Below are 19883 nucleotides of genomic sequence, written 5' to 3'. Positions count from 1 at the left end.
TCTAACCAAAACAATAGGGAAAAAGAAACTAAGGTGTGAAAGTAGGTAGGTTATGCCCTCTGCTTTGGGTCCTGCAACTGATAGAGAAAATGAGCTCCAGCTCAGGTAGGAACTAGAAAAATCTAAAGAAGCTCTGGCATGAGAATAAGATCTACAAGTGGCTTGTTCCTCTAGATGGGATCTACTAGCCAAAAAGGTATAACAACAAGAACACCTGGAAGCCATACTAAAAATGCAAGGGTAGCACCTGTATTTGGGCTTTCCTGGTGGCTCAGATGACAAAGAATCCTCCTGAAATGCAGAAGACCCAGGTTCAACCCCTGGGTCAGGAAGATCCCCTGGAGAAGGGAATGGTTACCCACTCCAGTATTCTTGCCTGGAGAATCCCACAGACAGAGGAGCCTGGCAGGCTACAGTCCATGGGGTCGCCAAGAGTTAGACACCACTGAGCAACTAAGCACATATACAGCACCTGTATTCACCAAGAAAGTGAACACAGGAAGACCAGAATCCCAAATAGTGGATCCAAGGTATAATGATTCCTCTGAGTAGGAAGATAAAATTATTGAAGAAAAAAAATGACCTAAGGGTTCACTCCCTCATTTAAACAAAGACTAAGGTAATTTGTGAATCAACAACAGATAATAACTAGCCAAAAGATAACTATGAGGAAATACGCCTCTGCAGAAGTAGCTAAGTTGACACTAAGTTCAAAAAGAGATGAGGCAAGAAGTAGCTGCATGGCAACTGCCTATGGGACAAGGATGGAGACAATTTCATACTAAATGACCTAGAGATGTCCAAATAGCCTCAGTGAAAGAATAGCCAGTCCTGAGGTAAAGGTCATATGCTGCTGGAATGAGACAAACTGAGGATGGGTAGCTGAATTGGTTACTTGAATTAGGACTCAGGTAAAACTCTAATAGAAGAATTATGATTTCATTAGAGAATTGGGAATGAGACATACTGCTGCTGCTGCTGCTAAGTCGCTTCAGTCGTGTCCGATTCTGTGCGACCCCATAGACAGCAGCCCACTAGGCTTCTCTGTCCCTGGGATTCTCCAGGCAAGAATACTGGAGTGGGTTGCCATTTCCTTCTCCAATGCATGAAAGTGAAAACTGAAAGTGAAGTTGCTCAGTCATGCCCTACTCTTAGCAACCCCATGTACTGCAGCCTACCAGGCTCCTCCGTCCATGGGATTTTCCAGGCAAGAGTTCTGGAGTGGGGTGCCATTGCCTTCTCCAATGAGACATACTATATATGCAGAAAACTTTAGGGGCCAGATAAATAGCTATCTACAGCAGGTATGAAGGATTTCAGGCTTCTTTGGTAGCTCAGCTGGTAAAGAATCCACCAGCAATGCAGGAAACCCTGGTTCGATTCCTGGGTCAGGGAGATACCCTGGAGAAGGAATAGGCTACCCATTCCAATATTCTTGGGCTTCCTTGGTGGCTCAGATGATAAAGAATCTGCCTGCAATGCAAGAGACCTGGGTTCAATCCCTAGGTTGGGAAGATTCCCTGGAGAAGGGCATGGAAACTCACTCCAGTATTCTTGCTTAGAAAATCCCTATGGTAAGAGGAGCCTGGTGGGCTATGGTCCATGGGGTTGCAAAGAGTCGGACATGACTGAGCGTCTAAGCACACACACATGAAGGATTGCATCTTACAGTCTTGCTCCTGGTGTTTGGTGTGGCAGCTTATTATCAGTCCTGGCACCAATGGTCAGTAGCTCTGATAGCTGCAATTATAGCAGATTTCAGTGAAACAGAGAGAGTCCACCACCAGGGAAATATAAAATTAAAAAAAAAAAAAGAAAGAAAGGTGAAACAAAGGATGGAGAAAAAACAGAGAAAGGACCAACACAGCTGACATGGAAACAAATTTGGTAGGATTATTAGTAGCAAGGACTCCAAAGAAGACAGATAAACCACATAATTCAGTCCTGTTATCTTTGCAGAAAGCCCTAACAAAAGACAGTTCACTCCTATGTCTACTGACCATAAATGTGTGGCAATGTGTCCCAGAGTCCCATCACTGGAAGTAGAACCCAAGAGTAGATTCCCTACATGCAGAGTAACCAGGAGTTGGCACAATGTTGCCCTCTGCTTTGTGTGGTGATTTATTTATTGATTTACTAAGCACAAACAAAAAATCTTAGCACTGTAGACACCACAGCTGAGTTAACCTTCAGTTCAGTTCAGTTGCTCAGTTGTGTCCCACTCTTTGTGACCCCATGGACTGCAGCATGCCAAGCTTCCGTGTCCATCACCAACTCCCAGAGCTTGCTCAAACTCATGTCCATCGAGTCAGTGATGCCATACAACCACCTCATCCTCTGTCATCCTCTTCTCCTCCTACCTTCAATCTTTCCCAGCATCAGGGTATTTTCCAGTGAGACAGTTCTTCATATCAGGTGGCCAAAGTATTGGAGCTTCAGTTTCAGGATTAGTCCTTTCAAAGAATATTCAGAGTTGACTTCCTTTAAGATTGACTGATTTGATCTCTTTTCTTTCCAAAGGACTCTCAAGAGTCTTCTTCAGCACCACGGTTCAAAAGCATCAATTCTTCAGTGCTCTGCCTTCTTTATTGTCCAGCTCTCACATCTGTACGTGATTACTGGAAAGACCACAACCTTGACCATATGGACCTTTGTCGACAAAGTGATGTCTCTGCTTTTTAACACACTGTCTTGGTTTGTCATAGCTTTCTGGCCAAGAAGTAATCATCTTCTGATTTCATGGCTGCTGTCACCATCTGCAGTGATTTTAGAGCCCAAGGAGTGGAAATCTATCACTGCCACCACCTTTTCCCCTTTTATTTGCCATGAAGTGATGGGACCAGATGCCATGATCTTAGTTTAATATTGAGTTTTAAGTCAGCTTTTTCACTCTTCTCCTTCACCCTCATCAAGAGGCTCTTTAGTTCCTCCTCGATTTCTGCCTTAGAGTGGTATCATATGCATAGCTGAGCTTGTTGATATTTCTCCTGACAATCTTGATTCCAGCTTTTAACTCGTCCAGCCTGGCATTTCATATGATGTACTCTGCATATAAGTTAAACAAACAGGGTGAAAACAAACAGCCTTGCTGTACTCCTTTCTCAGTCCTGAACCCTGTTCCATACAGGGTTCTAATTGCTGATTCTTGACCAGTATTGTTTCATTCATGTGGAGGTCTCCAATATTGCTGCTATCTTACAACAGCTCTTCTCTGCACTGAAAACTTTCCATTGTGTGCTTGACCTGCGTAATCCCTTTTTTCAACATTCCTTTGGGTGCTAGCTTTCAAGATCAATTTGTCTTCATCTGGGATGAGAGGCAGTGAACCTTTCAGGCATTGCCTCAGGGTTATTTACAGTCCTATCATTTGTTATAGTTTGGTCAGTCAGGACCTAGATATCTGATGAACGTCCCACCCTGAGTTGGAATTATTTCATTAGATAGATGTCACTGTTAACCTGTGATGACTTGTCCCTTCTCTCCCAAACTGCTGCCTTTTTATAGACACATTTACAGAACCAAAGATAGGAAGTAAACACTGACAAGATCCAGGGACCCAGGTAGTAAGTAAAGTTTTGGGGAGATATTTGGTCAGGTTAGGACAAAAGTTATCCCAGCCTCGGTTATCAATAAAATTCAAGCCTTAGCCACACCAGCCAGTCAAGGAATTACAATCCTTTCTGGGATCACAGGAATGTGATCCTTTCATACTGTATTTGGCACAAATAATTTGGCTCCTACAGTACTCTCTGGGCTTCCCTGACAGCTCAGTTGGTAAAGAATCTGCCTGCAATGCAGGAGACTATGGTTCGATTCCTGGGTCAGGAAGATTCATTGGAGAAGGGATAGGCTACCCACTCCAGTATTCTTGGGCTTCCCTGGTGGCTCAAAAAGAATCCACTTGCATTGCAGGAGACCTGAGTTCGATCCCTGGGTTGGGATGATCCCCTTGAGAAGGGAAAGGCTACCCACTCCAGTATTCTGGTCTGGAGAATTCCATGGTCTGTATAGTCCATCGGGTCACAAAGAGTCGGGCACAACTGAGTGACATTCTTTTCACATAGTACTCTCTGGTTAGAAAGGGGCAAAAATGGGATTAGGGCATCCACCATTAGGAAGCCTTTGAAAAGGCCAAAATTGTAGTAAAACAAGTTCAAGCTCTGGGCATATGTATATGGAATGCTGTCTGCAAATTAGATGTAAGCTTGTATCTAGAAATTTTGGCTAGGGTCTGTGGGAAAGGCAGGAATGGAAACGCATCCCACTAGGATGTTAGTCTCAGTTGTGGAAGGGACCCCAAGTGAAGTAAAGTTCTATTGGAAAACAGCTCCTGATAGTCATCCTGGCCCTGCAGCAAACAGGCCTCACCATTGACCTATTCAGTTCAGTTCAGTCTCTCAGTCGTGTCCAACTCTTTGCAACCCCATGAATCGCAGCACGCCAGGCCTCCCTGTCCATCACCAACTCTCGGAGTTCACTCAAACTCACATCCATCGAGTTGGTGATGCCATCCAGTCATCTCATCCTCTGTCGTCCCCTTCTCCTCCTGCATCAATCCCTCCCAGCATCAGAGTCTTTTCCAATGAGTCAACTCTTCGCATGAGGTGGCCAAAGTATTGGAGTTTCAGCTTTAGCATCAGTCCTTCCAATGAACACCCAGGACTGATTTCAACTTTCAAACTTTACTGCCAGTAAGTTCTTAAACCAAAAAGTAACTGTGCCCAAGTAAGCACACTGCAAAAGTGGTACCCGTATCTGCAACAAGGTAATGTGCACAATTCAAATCTGCCGTCTATGGAATTACATTCCGTCTTTGGGCCAGTGTCTTACATGCATCCAGATATGGCCACTCAGACACCACCCATCTCTCCCCTTCTCAGCCAAGTCAAAAGGAGAATTACGACTCCCTCCATCCTGAGACCTGTTTCACAATGGCAGCAGTCAAGGCAATACTTACACTTGGCCCACTGCAGCAGTTCTCCTGGATTTCAGTGTCACTTGGTTTGAAGAAGACATTAAGCACAGCAGGCAATGGGCTAAACTGAGGGTAGTAAGGACTATGGTAACTCAGGAATCTATGCCCTTCTACACAAACACAGACAGGTGGACTGTGTGAAGGGTCTGACCATGTGGATGCCACAACATATCAGAAAAGTTAGACTATCTTGTGACAGCCCCTGTGGGGAGCTGACCTATGGAGGGACATACGGGATGTGTGCACACGACCCAGTGCTGCCATCAAGGTAAGACGCATCTCTGCATATTCTCCAACTACACTACCCAGGAACCACAAAGCAGACACCTTAGCCAAGGCAGGAGCTGTTCTCCTAGAAGACTTAAAGACTTCCTTGGATATGGCACAGTGGCTTCACTGAAAACCGATGAGACACTGAGGCCCCAAAACCATCTGGGAGATAGCCAAGAGGTTCCACCTCTACATCAAGTACACTGACAGGCAGGCATTTGACAGGGACTGCCTCACTGTAGCTTGTGGTGACAACCCTTGAGACATATTCCTCGTCACATCAGATTAGCCACTAGCCCAGTGACCAGAGGATAAGTGGACTACATCAACCCCTTGCCTTTATCAGAAGGACACAAGTGTGATTGACCTGTGCAAATACAGAGACCTGACTGATAGAAGCTGTTCCTAGTAGAAGAGCAAATCAAAAAGCCACTATTAGGGGCTTGACCAAGTTAGAAAGTACGTACCCGGTCCCCATTTATATAGATAGCAACCAAGGGACCCATATCACTGGGCATGACATAAAGGAATGGGCTGAAGCCCATGAGGTTTTATAGACCTTCCATCTGCCATATAACCCAACAGATGCAGGGTTGGTAGAAAGAACTGAAAGAGACATTGAAGAAACTTTCTCCAGATGAGTCTTTAAGAGGCTATCTTGACTATTATTAGAGGCCATCTGACTGTTAAACACCAAACCACAGCAGGCCACATGTCTGCTTCTGAGAGGCTGACTGTACCTATTCTACCAACTAGATCCTTAAATTTTCAAGTGTTAGAAGAAGGACTGAGACTTATCCAGTGGGATGCAGGTCTTATCCTAGGAGTGCCACACAACCTTCTACCTGGGAAGATTATTTGAGATTGGAGATGTAGTGGTATACCCCTCAGGGGTTTGGCATTCTTTTACCTTGGGGACAAGGGCAAGGCTAGGCCTTGACATAGTAATTCCTCAATCTTTCTAAGTGAAGGCCCAGAATAACCAAGGTGATCTCCCATATAGAAATCAAATGGGAGACTGAAATAGGGCTTCTTTTATGGGCCCTACTAAAGCCCCCACATATAATATCTCCCTGCCTGGTTCTAATGTAAAGGGACAAAATGTCTGGAATTTGCTCATGGGAAAAGTGCCAAAGTCCAGGGTGATCCTGGCTCATGGAGAACAAACTACAGCGTGGTTTCTGAATGAAGATTTGTCTTTCTTGCTACCCTTAAAAGACCTTCCGCAGTGGCTCAGACAATAAAGAATCTGCATGCAATGCAGAAGACCTAGGTTCTGGGTCAGGAAGATCTCCTGGAGAAGGGAGTGACTATCTACTCCAGTATTTTTGCCTGGAGAATCCCATGAATAAAGGAGCCTAGTGGGGTTGCAAAGAGTCAGACATGGTTGAACAACTAAGGCAAGCACAACCTTTAAAACACTTATTATCCTTAGCGTTTTCCTTCTAGGATTAGTGCCACATACCTCCACTATTGCCTTCCTGCCCTGGGCCACCACCTATGCTGACATCCACAATTGCTCTGACTTACAGGTGTACAGATTGCTGCCAATGTCCACTCCTGAAGTAATGTCGGGGTCGTTGTCTTCAACCTTATGACATGGGGACAATGTGTGGGGATGGCAGGTAAACTCCTCCTATCTGGCTCTAGAGTATTCTTGGAAGAATGGTGGATAAAGATAGGCCATATAGATGGTGGGGGTGGAGTGTGTAGCTGAACCATTCTGGCTCCACCTTTTCAGCTCCATCTAGGTCTGCAGTCCTTTCCACCTGACTGAGATTTAGCCTAACTCACAAACTAATGCACTCAAGCCAGACTGAGTTCCCTTTTACCCTTGCCTTCATTTAAAGTGAAAGCTGGAAGAGTGCCTTTTGCTGAGATGGTTAAGTAGGGTGGGTGCCCCCAGTTCTAGACTGTGGATATGCTTCTCACTTGGTAGTCAGATTCTGTTTTTACCTTTGGCTCCTTTAGAACCCCCTGTATCCCTTTTGGCAGCACAGAGTACAGTTGTCAATGCCGCTGGATCTTCTGTCCACCCCATCTTTCCTGCCTATACGTTACCCACAGTAAACTTCATAATAGAAACTTCATTTGCTTGCTCCTTTTTTCAGTCTCAAAATTCCTTCTCAGTTCGGAGGCTATTACTCAACATCTTCACCTCCTAACAGAGAGAAATGAACTAAACGGATATAGTTTGATGAGAGACTGGGTGATTTTTATTTTGTGCTTATATCTATTTGCAATTATATGACAAACATTATTTTAACTCATGTAGCTGCATTAGCTTATGTAACCCTCAAAACAAATATAAGAGGTAGGGACTATTGTTATCTCCACTCTACAAATGAAGAAATTGGGAAACAAAGAGGTTCATGTGGTCTAGTTCCACACCCATGCTCCTCAAGAGTAAGCAAGCTGGCTATTGTTATAAAACAGGCTAACAAATGAATAAAACTTCTTTGAGAGGAATTGTTTTTCTTCTCTGACTTGAATAAAATCAAATGAGGAATTCAGGTTTCTGACTATTATGCCACAAACAGCATACCTAAAAAAGCACAGCTTTAGCATCCTCTCTCATGGGGCCCTGCTTTGTGAATTGCTTCTAGATGCACATTCTCGACATCACAAGGCTGTTTTGAACATTTCAAGTGCTAATATATATATTAGCATTAATATATATATATATATATATATATATATATGTCCATATACACATACATACATACATGCAGGGTAGACCAAAATACTGACAGAACATGAGCAAAGCTTTTCTCTGCTGAGATATACCTAGGCAACTCCCACATTGTACTTATTTTCCTAGCTCAGCTCATTTGAAACACTACTTATATGCTAACATCAAACATCTTGTCTGACAAAAGAATGGTAAAGTGTGTCTAAGAAATAAACCAATATGGACTGGGGTGGAGCTGCCAATTGTGTTTGAGCACTTTGATTCTTTTTCACCAAAGATTTCATAACAGTATCAGTATCTGTTTCAAACTAGACCATTTCTCACTGGCCCAATCAGATTCTGTCTCTTCAAATCTCAATTTGCTTCCCCCAGTGGTCAATGAATCACGAAATGAGTTGAAACTGTAACACCTAAATTTGCAAAGTACATTCCACTAGTAGATGGAGAAACAAAAAATTCTTCAAAGTAAAGAAGAATAAGAATACAGAAAGGACCACATAAAAAGAAGAAAGGAAAAAGTATACAAAATTTCAATCATCTTCTTATTTCACTCACAAGAGTCCCTTGGACTGCAAGGAGATCCAACCAGTCCATTCTAAAGGAGATCAGCCCTGGGTGTTCTTTGGAAGGAATTGTGCTAAAGCTGAAACTCCAGAACTTTGGCCACCTCACGTGAAGAGCTGACTCATTGGAAAAGACTGATGTGGGAGGGATTGGGGGCAGGAGGAGAAGGGGATGACAGAGGATGAGATGGCTGGATGGCATCACCGACTCTTTGGACATGAGTCTGAGTGAACTCCGGGAGCTGGTGATGGACAGGGAGGCCTGGAGTGCTGCGGTTCATGGGTCGCAAAGAGTCGGACACGACTGAGCGACTGAACTGAACTGATACTTGCAGGCGGCCAAAATTTTCATAGATTATAAAAGACCACACAACCCCACTTATAGTAAAGAGTAAAACCAGAGACAGAGCCAAACTTGATATCACCATCTCTAATAGTGACAATCTAACAAAAGCAATAATTTCCCCCTGTATATGCTGTATGTTTTATAAAAGGCCTATAAACAGTGATGTGCAAATATCTTTAATCACAGGTTTTCCCCAAAAAAGCTAAATGCATGTACATGCTGTGTGTACATAATTTATTATAAATTTTATTGATATAAAGTATGTGTAGATGAGCACACAATTTACAAATAATAATATATATATAATACTTTTCTTATAAATTCTGTGGAGCCAACTGATTCCCACAGAATGTCTTATGTGTAGACAACAACAAAACAATAACTCAAACTCTGATTTGCAGTGTTTGTCACTTATAAATATTCCCACTATGGTCAATTTCAAGCCACCAATCGTGATGTCACTGAACATGGATTGAAGTGAGATAAGCAGTAGCACACAAATGCATAATATTCTCAACCCACAGATTAAAAAAGTAGAGCAAAGATGATAGCAAAGAATCTAGATGTCTAACAAAATGTAGTTACTAAAATAGAAAGTAATAACTTTTGAGTATGCCTTAACTTTGTTTTACTGTAATCTATTTAACTTTAGGCTTATATAACTTACATTTTTACAATCATTTTGTTTAACTGCTGCTGCTGCTGCTGCTAAGTCGCTTCAGTCGTGTCCGACTCTGTGCAACCACATAGACAGCAGCCCATCAGGCTCTGCCGTCCCTGGGATTCTCCAGGCAAGAACACTGGAGTGGGTTGCCATTTCCTTCTCCATTGAGTGAAAGTGAAAAGTGAAAGTGAAGTCGCTCAGTCGTGTCTGACTCGTGGCAACCCCGTGGACTGCAGCCTACCAGGCTCCTCCATCCATGGGATTTTCTAGGCAAGAGTACTTGGAGTAGCTTGCCATTGCCTTCTCCGTTTGTTTAACTACCAGCACATAAATTCCTATTTCAATCCCATTAAAGCAGTTGCAGCATGTCATTGAAAGGAATATTTCTAACACCCTATTGAGGAAGGTATTGGTAACTAAAAACATGTGCAACCTAAAAGTTAAGAGTTAAGTTTTATTCAGTGGGAATGTTAGAACTCGAGCCTGGGAGACAGGGAGTTGACTCTTAAATTCATAATTCTCACCTAAAAAGGCCTCCTGCATGAGACTGGTATATAAAGAGAACTGCTGACTTTCAAACTCACCTTAGAGCAGTGCTCTGAAACAGGGAAAGACCAACACCAGGACAAGAAGATGACATCATAAGTAGACAATTGAACCGAGATCCTGGACCTGACCTGTATGATTGTTCATAATGTTTTCTTCTTGTTCTCTTGGACTCTTGCGTGTAAATCTTTTTTTTTTTTTTTTTTTTATCATTGGCACAATCTTATGCAAATTTTAGAAATCAATCAAATTGTTCGGTTGTGGTCAATTACCTGCATCCATTACCTCTGGTTTACCTTGGTGGGTTTCTCCCCTCCAAAGTTCTGATTGGATGGCTCTTAGAAAGTTTATTTTAGAAGAAAGGAATTACAGTTTTCGGCTTGGGCTACTATCACTAGATGCGACTCACTTACTTGCCCAAACACACTTATTCTAACCCTGGCCATAAATATGAATTTTCCCTTAAGATTATTCTAGTTCAGTCAGAACAACATACTAAATTCCACTAAAAAAACAAAACAAAACAATGTAAACTCTAGACTTTTAGGAGGGACACTTCCTCAGTTATGGGATGGCTTTATCTGCTAACACCAGGCTATGGTCACCTAAGCCTAAAGGCTCCCCCTATGCTTAGAACAATTAAACCATACCAAAGAAAATCAACTTAATAAAACTAGAAAATTAGGCTGGGTATTTTATGAAAACTGCCAGTGTACTATGTCCTTCAAGACAGTGATTGATATGGAATAGATTGGCTTAGAAGACTAGAAATAAGCTGGCTGGCAACTAATGGGACTCAATGGCTTTGTGCATCCAATTTATGACCCTGGCTTCTGCCAAGAGGGCTAAGAAGGTATACTTTAGGATGCCCTTAGGCTCAAGGCCATTTATGTACAACTTAGATGTAACTCCAGCAAATTTACCACCAATATGAGCCTGAAGAACCAAGAGATCTGTATTTCACTGGTATGATCATTTAGCAGCTACTTTTGCACCTTCTTTACAATGTGAGAAAACATTATTTCTCACATTGAAGCCTTAAGAGAATTCACTCAAAAGGCCTTAAATGATAGCAGCCAGGCTATTAGCCTACTAAATTCTGAGTCTCTATGTGGAGAAAAGCCGTATTACAAAATCATATGGCCCTTGATATCCTTAGCACATCTCAAGGAGGCAACAGTGCTATAATTCAACTAAATGTTATGTTTTCATACCAGATGAATCCTCTAATATAACACATTTAGTGACTCACAGGAAAAATTATATTGCTGCCTTAGATGATCCACTTTCTAGCCTTGGTGATCTTTTAGGAAGACAGTTTGGTGTCGGAAGCTCATGGTTTGAACCCCTGCTTGTAACTTTAACAAGTTATTAGCTATATTGCTTGTAATCTGTTTATTTCATAAGATTGTTGTCTCTTGTATTAGATGATGTATAACCAGGCCCCAGCCAAATTAATGACAGTTAAACAGCTTGAAGAAACAGATCACGTTTATAATGTAGAATAACTGTAATATTCTACATTACAATTATTGTGTGATTACACTACAATTGTGTGATTCTAGGTATAGGAAGAAACAACAAGGGAAATATCTCCTGGATCCTATTAAGTTAGAAGATAGAGGATTCAGAGAATCTTTTTATTATCCATCAATGGGACTAATCCAGAAATTAACACCTGGAATGACTTACCAACAAAAAATTTCCACCTGACCTAAGATCAGTCTCCTAACACCATGGGACAAAAGAAACAATGGTTATGAAATATCTCCCAATATGGTCGAATTTCCAACCATGGGGAGAGACTATGAAATGAAATGTTTTCTCCTCTATGCTCTACCAGTAAAAAAGTTTTTTCCAAATGCAAATTTCTGAGCTCAGGTGAAAGAAAGTCAGTTATTTGAAAGCCATCAGCTACTTCCTCCCCAGTGAGCACACAGGAGCTAGGGGGAAGTGAGAGGCAGGTGACTATCTGCCACATTCACCATCTTTTACAGTATACAAGGAACTAGTATGTGAATAATAAAGAAAGCAGGATTGGCCCCAGAGAGCTAGATGCATATGAATGAAATGATTTCACAAGCCCCATGCTTGTAGCTTCCCATATATAGAAGATCACTAAATCTCTTTATTTAGAAGATCTCTAAATCTCTGGCATTAGGTACTTCCCTGGTGGCTCAGGGAAAAGCATCTGCCTACAATGTGGGAGACCTGGGATTGATCCCTGTGTTGGGAAGATCCCTTGGAGAAGGAAATGGCAGCCCACTCCAGTATTGTTGCCTGGAAAATCCCATGAACAGAGGAGCCTGGCAGGCTGCAGTCCATGGGGTAGCAAAGAGACACGACTGAGCGACTTCACTTTCACTTTCACTACATCTCTTCCTATACATAAAAGATCACTTTATCTCATTAGATCACAAAATCTCTTTAGATTTAACCTCTAAATCTCTTGAAAGATTTAACTTTCTCTTAATTAACAGTAATCTTTTAATATTCAGATTACCTGCCCCTCCTGTATATACCTTGGCTCCTCCCCTGCTTCCTCTGAGTCAGTGTCTCTCAGGGTCACCTGAGATACTGTCTCCCAGGCTTGAGTCCTAGCATTCTCACCAAATAAAACCTAACTCTCAACTTTTAGGTTGCATGTGTGTCTTTTTTAATCGACAGTATTGTTCATCCAAACCAAGTAACTATAGTCATAGAGACATAAACTCATCAAACTATTAAATTAACACTTTTGGTGTAGAGAGAAATAGTAAAAGAAAAAAAAAAAAACAAAAAAAAAACAGTCTGATAAAAAACTTCCAAAGACAATCCATAAGCTTTATGTAATATGAGGTGTCTGACAAAGAAGACATACAGATGACCAACAAATAGATGAAAATATGCTCAACATCACATATTAGAGAAAAGCAAATCAAAATTACAACGAGGTATCACCTCTTACCAGTCAGAATGGCCATCATCAAAAAATCTACAAACAATAAATGCTAGAGAGGATGAAGAAAAGGGAATCCTTCTGCACTACTGGTAGGAAGGTAAACTGATACAACACTATGGAGTACAATACGGATTTCTTAAAATACTAGGAATAAAACTACCATATGACCTAGCAATCCCACTCCTGAGCATATACCCGGAGAAAACCATAATTCAAAAAGATACATGTACCCCAATGTTCATAGCAGCACTATTTACAATAGCCAGGACATGGAAGCAACCTATATATCCATCAACAGATGAATGGATAAAAGAGTTGTGGTACACAATAGAATATCATGCAGCCAGCAGAGAAACAAATTTGAGTCAGTGGTAGTGAGGTGGATGAACCTACAGCCTGTTGTACAGAGTGAAGTAAATCAGAAAGAGAAACACAAATATACATTAACACACATATGTGGAATCTAGAAAAATGGTGCTGATGAACCTATTGCACGGCAGGTGTAAAGAACAGACTTTTGGACACAGTGGGGAAAGGAAAGAGTGGGACGAACTGAGAGAATAGCACTGACAAATATACTACCGTGTGTAGAATAGATGTTAGAGGGAAGCAGCCGTATAATATAGGGGACTAAGTTCCATGCTCTCTGGTGATTCAAGTTGTTGTATAACAGAAACCAACATAACATTGTAAAGCAATTATCCTCCAATTAAAACATATGTATATATGAGGTGTCTGAGAAGAATGCAGTGCCAAGAGAGCCTGACATCTTGTCAGCTTGCTGGGGCGTGTGGTACAAGTTGAGAATGAATCACTAATGACACTATACAAAGCAAACAGAAACTTCTGACTACTAGGTTCAGTGTTGATTTATTCACAGATTTGTTCATTCCACCAATATTTTTTTTTAGTTTAATGTGTGTAGCCAGCACATGGTAAACATGCTAAAGGTACAGATTCCTGGGCCGTAGTTCCAGGCATTTTCATTCAGTAGATCTAGTTTGGAATCTGAGTCTATATTTTAACAAGCAAACCTCTATCCCATGCCAGATGATTCATTCAGAGAATTACAGAATCTAGCATTTATTGACTACTTATTCTGTGCCAAGTTCAGAATGCACAGACAGGAAAGAGACAAAACTTGTCCCCAAGAAGACTACATAGACCAGTAATTATAACCATGATATTGGTACATATTAGTTGCTTTGAATACTTAGTTGCTGAGTCATGTCCGACTCTTTGCAACCCACGGATTGTAGCCTGCCAGGCTCCTCTGCCCATGAGATTTCCCAGGCAAGAATACTGGAGCAGGCTGCCATTTCCAGCTGCACTGAGAATATAGCAAAATACAGCTTGGGAGAGGATCGTGATAGAAAATTATGTTATATCTGAGTCTGGAAGAAGGAGACAATGCTAATCAAGAAAGGAAGAGAGTGGAGGAAGGGACATTCAGGTCAGAGAAAAGCATGTGCACAGCCACACACGCAAAGACAGTTTGGTTCAACAGGATAACAGAACATGCTTTGGGACTGTACCTCTTAGTACTGTTCTGTAGTCAACTTTTATCTGGCACCAACTTTTGCATATACTAAGCACATAGATGTCAGGCTATTGTGAAATGGAATATTTCCTGCTGTATCAACTAATAAGGATATCACAGCAATCTGTGATTCTGGCCCTCCAAATGTGAATTTCTGAGCCCAGAGGGCACCCAAGAAAAACAATCCTGCGGCCATCAGCCAGTTCCCCTGGTGAGCACCTTGTCCCAGATAGCTGGGATGCATATGAAAGGAATAATTTCAGTAAGCGCAGACTCTTGCATCTTCCCATACATAGAAAAGTGCTAAATTCCTTAACTTGGGATATCTGGTTTTCCCTAATTAACAATAATCTTTTGATGTTCAGACTACCTTCCTCTTGTTGCAAACTTTCATATAACCTGACTCCTCCCTGTGCCTCCTAGGAGCAGTTTTCTTAGAGTCACTTAAGCTGTCTCCTGGGCTTGAAGTCCTAAAAATTCCTACCAAATAAAACATAACTCTCAACTTGTAGGTTGTGACTATTTTTTAAGTCGACACTATGTTCAGTCATAGAGTTTATGTGAGGAGTAGTGGGAGATTAGGCAAGACAGCTAAAGCCAGGTCTGCTGTTGCTGCTAAGTCGCTTCAGGCGTGTCCTACTCTGTGTGACCCCGTAGACGGCAGCCCACCAGGCTCTTCCGTCCCTGGGATTCTCCAGACAAGAATACTGGAGTGGGTTGCCATTTCCTTCTCCAATGCATTAAAGTGAGAAGTGAAAGTGAAGTCGCTGAGTGACATCCGACTCTTAGCAACCCCACGGACTGTAGCCTACCAGGCTCCTTTGTCCATGGGATTTTCCAGGCAAGAGTACTGGAGTGGGGTGCCATTGTCTTCTCCTAAAGCCAGGTCAGGAAGTGCTTTTTAGAACTCCTAGTACAAAATAGAATTCCTAGTACAAAATAGAATTCCTAGTGAAAAAGTTGGTCTAAAGCTCAACATTCAGAAAACAAAGATCATGGCATCCTGTCCCATCACTTCATGGCAAATAGATGGGGAAACAGTGGAAACAGTGTCAGACTTTATTTTTGGGGGCTCCAAAATCACTACAGATGGTGACTGCAGCCATGAAATTAAAAGACACTTACTCCTTGGAAGGAAAGTTATGACCAACCTAGATAGCATATTCAAAAGCAGAGACATTACTTTGCCAACAAAGTTCCAGCTAGTCAAGGCTATGGTTTTCCTGTGGTCATATATGGATGTGAGAGTTGGACTGTGAAGAAGGCTGAGCGCCGAAGAATTGATGCTTTTGAACTGTGGTGCTGGAGAAGACTCTTGTGAGTCCCTTGGACTGCAAGGAGATCCAACCAGTCCATTCTGAAGGAGATCAGCCCTGGGATTTCTTTGGAGGGAATGATGCTGAAGCTGAAACTCCAGTACTTTGGCCACCTCATGCGAAGAGTTGACTCATTGGAAAAGACTCTGATGCTGGGAGGGATTGGGGGCAGGAGGAGAAGGGGACAACAGAGGATGAGATGGCTGGATGGCATCACTGACTTGATGGACGTGAGTGTGAGTGAACTCCGGGAGTTAGGGACGGACAGGGAGGCCTGGCGTGCTGCGATTCATGGGGTCGCGAAGAGTCGGACACGACTGAGTGACTGAACTGAACTGAACTGAGTACAAAATAGGCACTCATTACTTTCCACTTTGTATTCTTCCTTCCACACTAGATTTTAAAATTAATTTTATTACCATTATAGGATTATTGCTTCAATAAGATTCATTTGTGATATCTAATCTACAAAGTCTAGAAATATAGACTGCTATCCCTGCTTTTATACTTGATAAGCCAGTTTCTCACTGGCTTATCAAAATGACATGACAATAACAAAATCATCAAAACAATGTGTAAGAAACAGTGCAACAAACCAAGGTCTCAGGGAAAACAGTTAATTACTGTGTATTACTTTTCCCATTGTTTTTACCTTTATTTTATATTAATCTGTTTTCAGAATAAAACAGGAATGTTGTTTTATGTTTCTAAGGTTGTGTCATTTCATCTATAGTTTAATTAGGTAACCCAATAACTTAAAAATCTTTAAATTTACAAATTAACATAAAATTTAAAAATGAATGCAAGAAGAGCTGAATAATGAGTAGAAGTTAAGTTAAAGAGTTGGAGCTTTATCTCTGCATAAATATAGCTAGAAAATATTTGTCACTTTAACACACCAACTTTGTAGCTACTACAGAAACTCCACTGCTCTTTTTCTCATAAAACCATGTCATCTGTCTTGTCTCCACTCATGCCCCGTTTCCTCTTTGTAGCACATTCCAAGTACTCTGTTTCACAATGATATGTTCCATTCCTCTTCATGAACCTCATCTTTGGATTTAGTCCTATGTAATTATGTGTTATATAATATTTATCTCCCAAGAAGATTTCACTTTTTTAGAGAACTTCTCATGCATTTCTCATGGAACATGGCATAGTGCTAAGCATTAAAGACACTCAAACACTTCCTTAAGTGAATAGACTAAATGATTTCCACAAATTATATTTTACTTCAAGCTTCAATTGTTGATTTTCTCACCTCACTCAAAATGAAGATGCAAACATCATAAAGCTTTTAAAAAAATCTTAGGCTGGGCACAATGAAAGGAGGTTATCAAAAAGGTCATCAGCAAATCATCAGAAGTCTTCAATATAAAAAAGCAAGGTGATTCCTTGCTCTGCTTGCCCATGGTAAGGCTAAGGGACCTACAACTGTGCCTTGCTGCTAGATAAAATCCCCACAGGCAATCTAGGAAATATGCTCTTTATATATATATCAAAGAAGAAAGAGAAAGAAAGAACAGATATCCTGAGGCTGCCTCTATCTGTGTCTTCTTTAACCAATTTATTGAAGTTCAAAAGAAAAGGACTATTTACAGAATTCCATAGCTGAACCATATGCAATATACTGATTCAATAAATACTATTTCCAATATCATAATAATAGCTAATATTTTTAACCCTTTCTTTCATGTCTACATTGTTAGTGTTTTTCAGATATCATCTTATTAAACTCTGATAACACCCTATATAAGATAAATGCCCAAATTATCTTCATTTTAGACATCAGAATATATATAAAGCCAGAATGTGTAACCAGATCTCTTATGCCAAAGCCCCAGGGACACCATCATCTATCATCACAAGATTCAATTATCAATAATATAAGTACTACAAGTATTTGGGTTCTCTTCCAAAACTTTTTTATTTGAACATGAAAAATTAAAAACAATACATGAAATCAATGGTATCAAAAAAAGGGGGTGAAACAAGGGGATCTTCAGGTTCTGAGGTAGCAAGCTGAAAGAAACTGGATTAAAGCCAGTTGACCAGGATTGCCAGCACCACAGCAAACAAGCATCAGAGGCGGGAGAGAGAGTGGTTAAATATGGACCTTATTGGCAGGAAGACTAAAGTATCATTTCCCCACAACCCCTAAAAAGTTTATAGGCAACTCAGACTTAACTGACATTTGTATTCATTCCTCATACAGGCCACATGCCATTCAGATTTATAGGATTTCAGCAGAAAATAAGAACTCTAGAAAATGCTGTTATTGTAGGACTTCAGGCTATGCATTCATTACCTGTTAAATACTGATAACCTCCCCCTAGCATCCAAAGCCAGCTTCAGAAAAGAGAAAAAGATCTAGAAATTAATGTCTAAGAAGAATTTTCCATACAGTTTCACTTGTTCAACTGACAGAAATCTCAGGCAGCATTTAGCTATCACTATCAGCATTAGTGTTTAATAGTCTGAAGTCAGCCTTAAGAAATCATTCTTCTGGCTTTCAGGTTTACTCTTGTGACAATGCAAAATTAAATATCACTAGATTGATAGTATTTTAAGCCTAGGTGCTTATTTACATCGATACTTAACCATGTTTATTAGATTTCTTCAAGATTTCTTCCTTTTTTTTTTTCTTAAAAAAAAAGGAAGGAAAGGATTTGAGGGCTTTAAAAACAAGTGAAAAGTGTTCAGGTTAAGAGTTTTCCACTGAGAAAGATCAAAGTCTGCAAACATGGGAGTGGGCTCCATTCAGTGTTGTCATCTTAAAATCATCTGCGGTATAGCAATTACGCTACTTTATTTACAAGGAAACTGACCCAAAGAACGTCAGCCAAAGGAGTTTGAAATGTACCGCAGAGTGTAGGTTTTTACAGGCACTCAAATGTATCCACTTGCAGGCACAAAGTCGTGACTTCCCACAGTTTAGGTAAGGCTGCGGTGGAAATCTCTACGTAGTAGGTCAAAGGCAAAAAGGCTCCCCCGGGGGAGGTGAGGGCGAGGAGGCGGGGAAGCAAGCTGGATGGCTCCAGGAAGTGGGTGGGAAGGAAGCTGCCCGGTTTGGAGCCAACTGTGCCAACCTCAGGTTTGCATAGCCTAGCAGAGGGAATCCTGGGCCACTGCGCGCATTGGCCACAAGCGCTTTTGGCAATGCTGTGCCCTTCGATTCCTGTCATCACCCAACCCCACGGCTCGAGTTTGGGACGTGAAAAAGGGCTCGTAAAGTGGGCGGCGGCCGGGGGTTCCCGCCGCTGAGTCACAGCCCAGCCAACTTTTACAGCATTTCCCAGAAAGAAAGTCTCAGTCCCATATCCCACTATTCGCTCCTAGTTCTGGCTCTTCGCTCTGCGACTCAACCCGGCGGTGACTCGAGACCCACGACTGAGCTATTTCCCACTCATGGCGCAACTTCTCACCCTCGCGGAGCCTCGGCGTACCCTGCGCGCTTCCAAACGCTACCGACCCAGTAGATGTGGGGGCAAAGGACGGAGGGGAAGGGCTGCGTCCTCACCTGCATGACACGGACACCTCCACTCGCGTGGCCGGGATGGCCGTGCTCAGCTGGTTTAAATCCCCGAGGCCCGCGGAGCTGGTGTAGCGGCTGTCCATCTTGAGAGGAGCCGTAGAATTGTCTGGCACCCACATCCAGAGCTCTGGCCGACTGAGGGCTTCCAGCCCAGCTCTAGACAAACAGGGTTGGGGATTGAGGGTGGAGGCAGAGGAAGGAGGCGGAGGCAGTTCGCGGAAAGGGGGAGGCAGAGAAGAGGCGGATCTCAGGGTAAAGCCGCGAGGGAACAGGCCCGCAGAAGCTGAAGCGGCTGAGGAAGTGGCGCACGGGGCTTTCGGCTTCCCTGCCCCCTCAGCCCGAGCTGAGGACACTCCGCGATCCTTTACTCGCTCTAGGCTTCAGGCTCGGCGGAGCCACTGGGCAGCCTAGCGGGGTTGGGGGCATCAGACACAGACCCCAACCGTCTAGTAGAACAACCCCTGGCCGGCTTGGCAAGCGGTTTGTGTTTTATCT

The 19883-nt window shown here is 42.1% G+C and overlaps 1 protein-coding gene across 3 annotated transcripts in view; it reads right to left on the bottom strand.

Moving 5' to 3' along the window:
* CPNE8 (copine 8) overlaps positions 1–19507 on the bottom strand; it is a 276946-nt gene extending 257439 nt beyond the window's left edge. For all 3 annotated transcript variants that reach the window (XM_061416467.1, XM_061416469.1, XM_061416468.1), the window contains exon 1: positions 19374–19507. In XM_061416467.1, coding sequence (XP_061272451.1) covers positions 19374–19507 — 134 coding nt within the window. The remainder of the gene's footprint in view (positions 1–19373) is intronic.
* Positions 19508–19883: the final 376 nt, after the last annotated feature.

This window comes from Bos javanicus, chromosome 5 (genome assembly GCF_032452875.1).
Source record: "Bos javanicus breed banteng chromosome 5, ARS-OSU_banteng_1.0, whole genome shotgun sequence".
NCBI lineage: Eukaryota > Metazoa > Chordata > Mammalia > Artiodactyla > Bovidae > Bos > Bos javanicus.
This window is presented reverse-complemented; position numbering and strand designations above follow the sequence as displayed.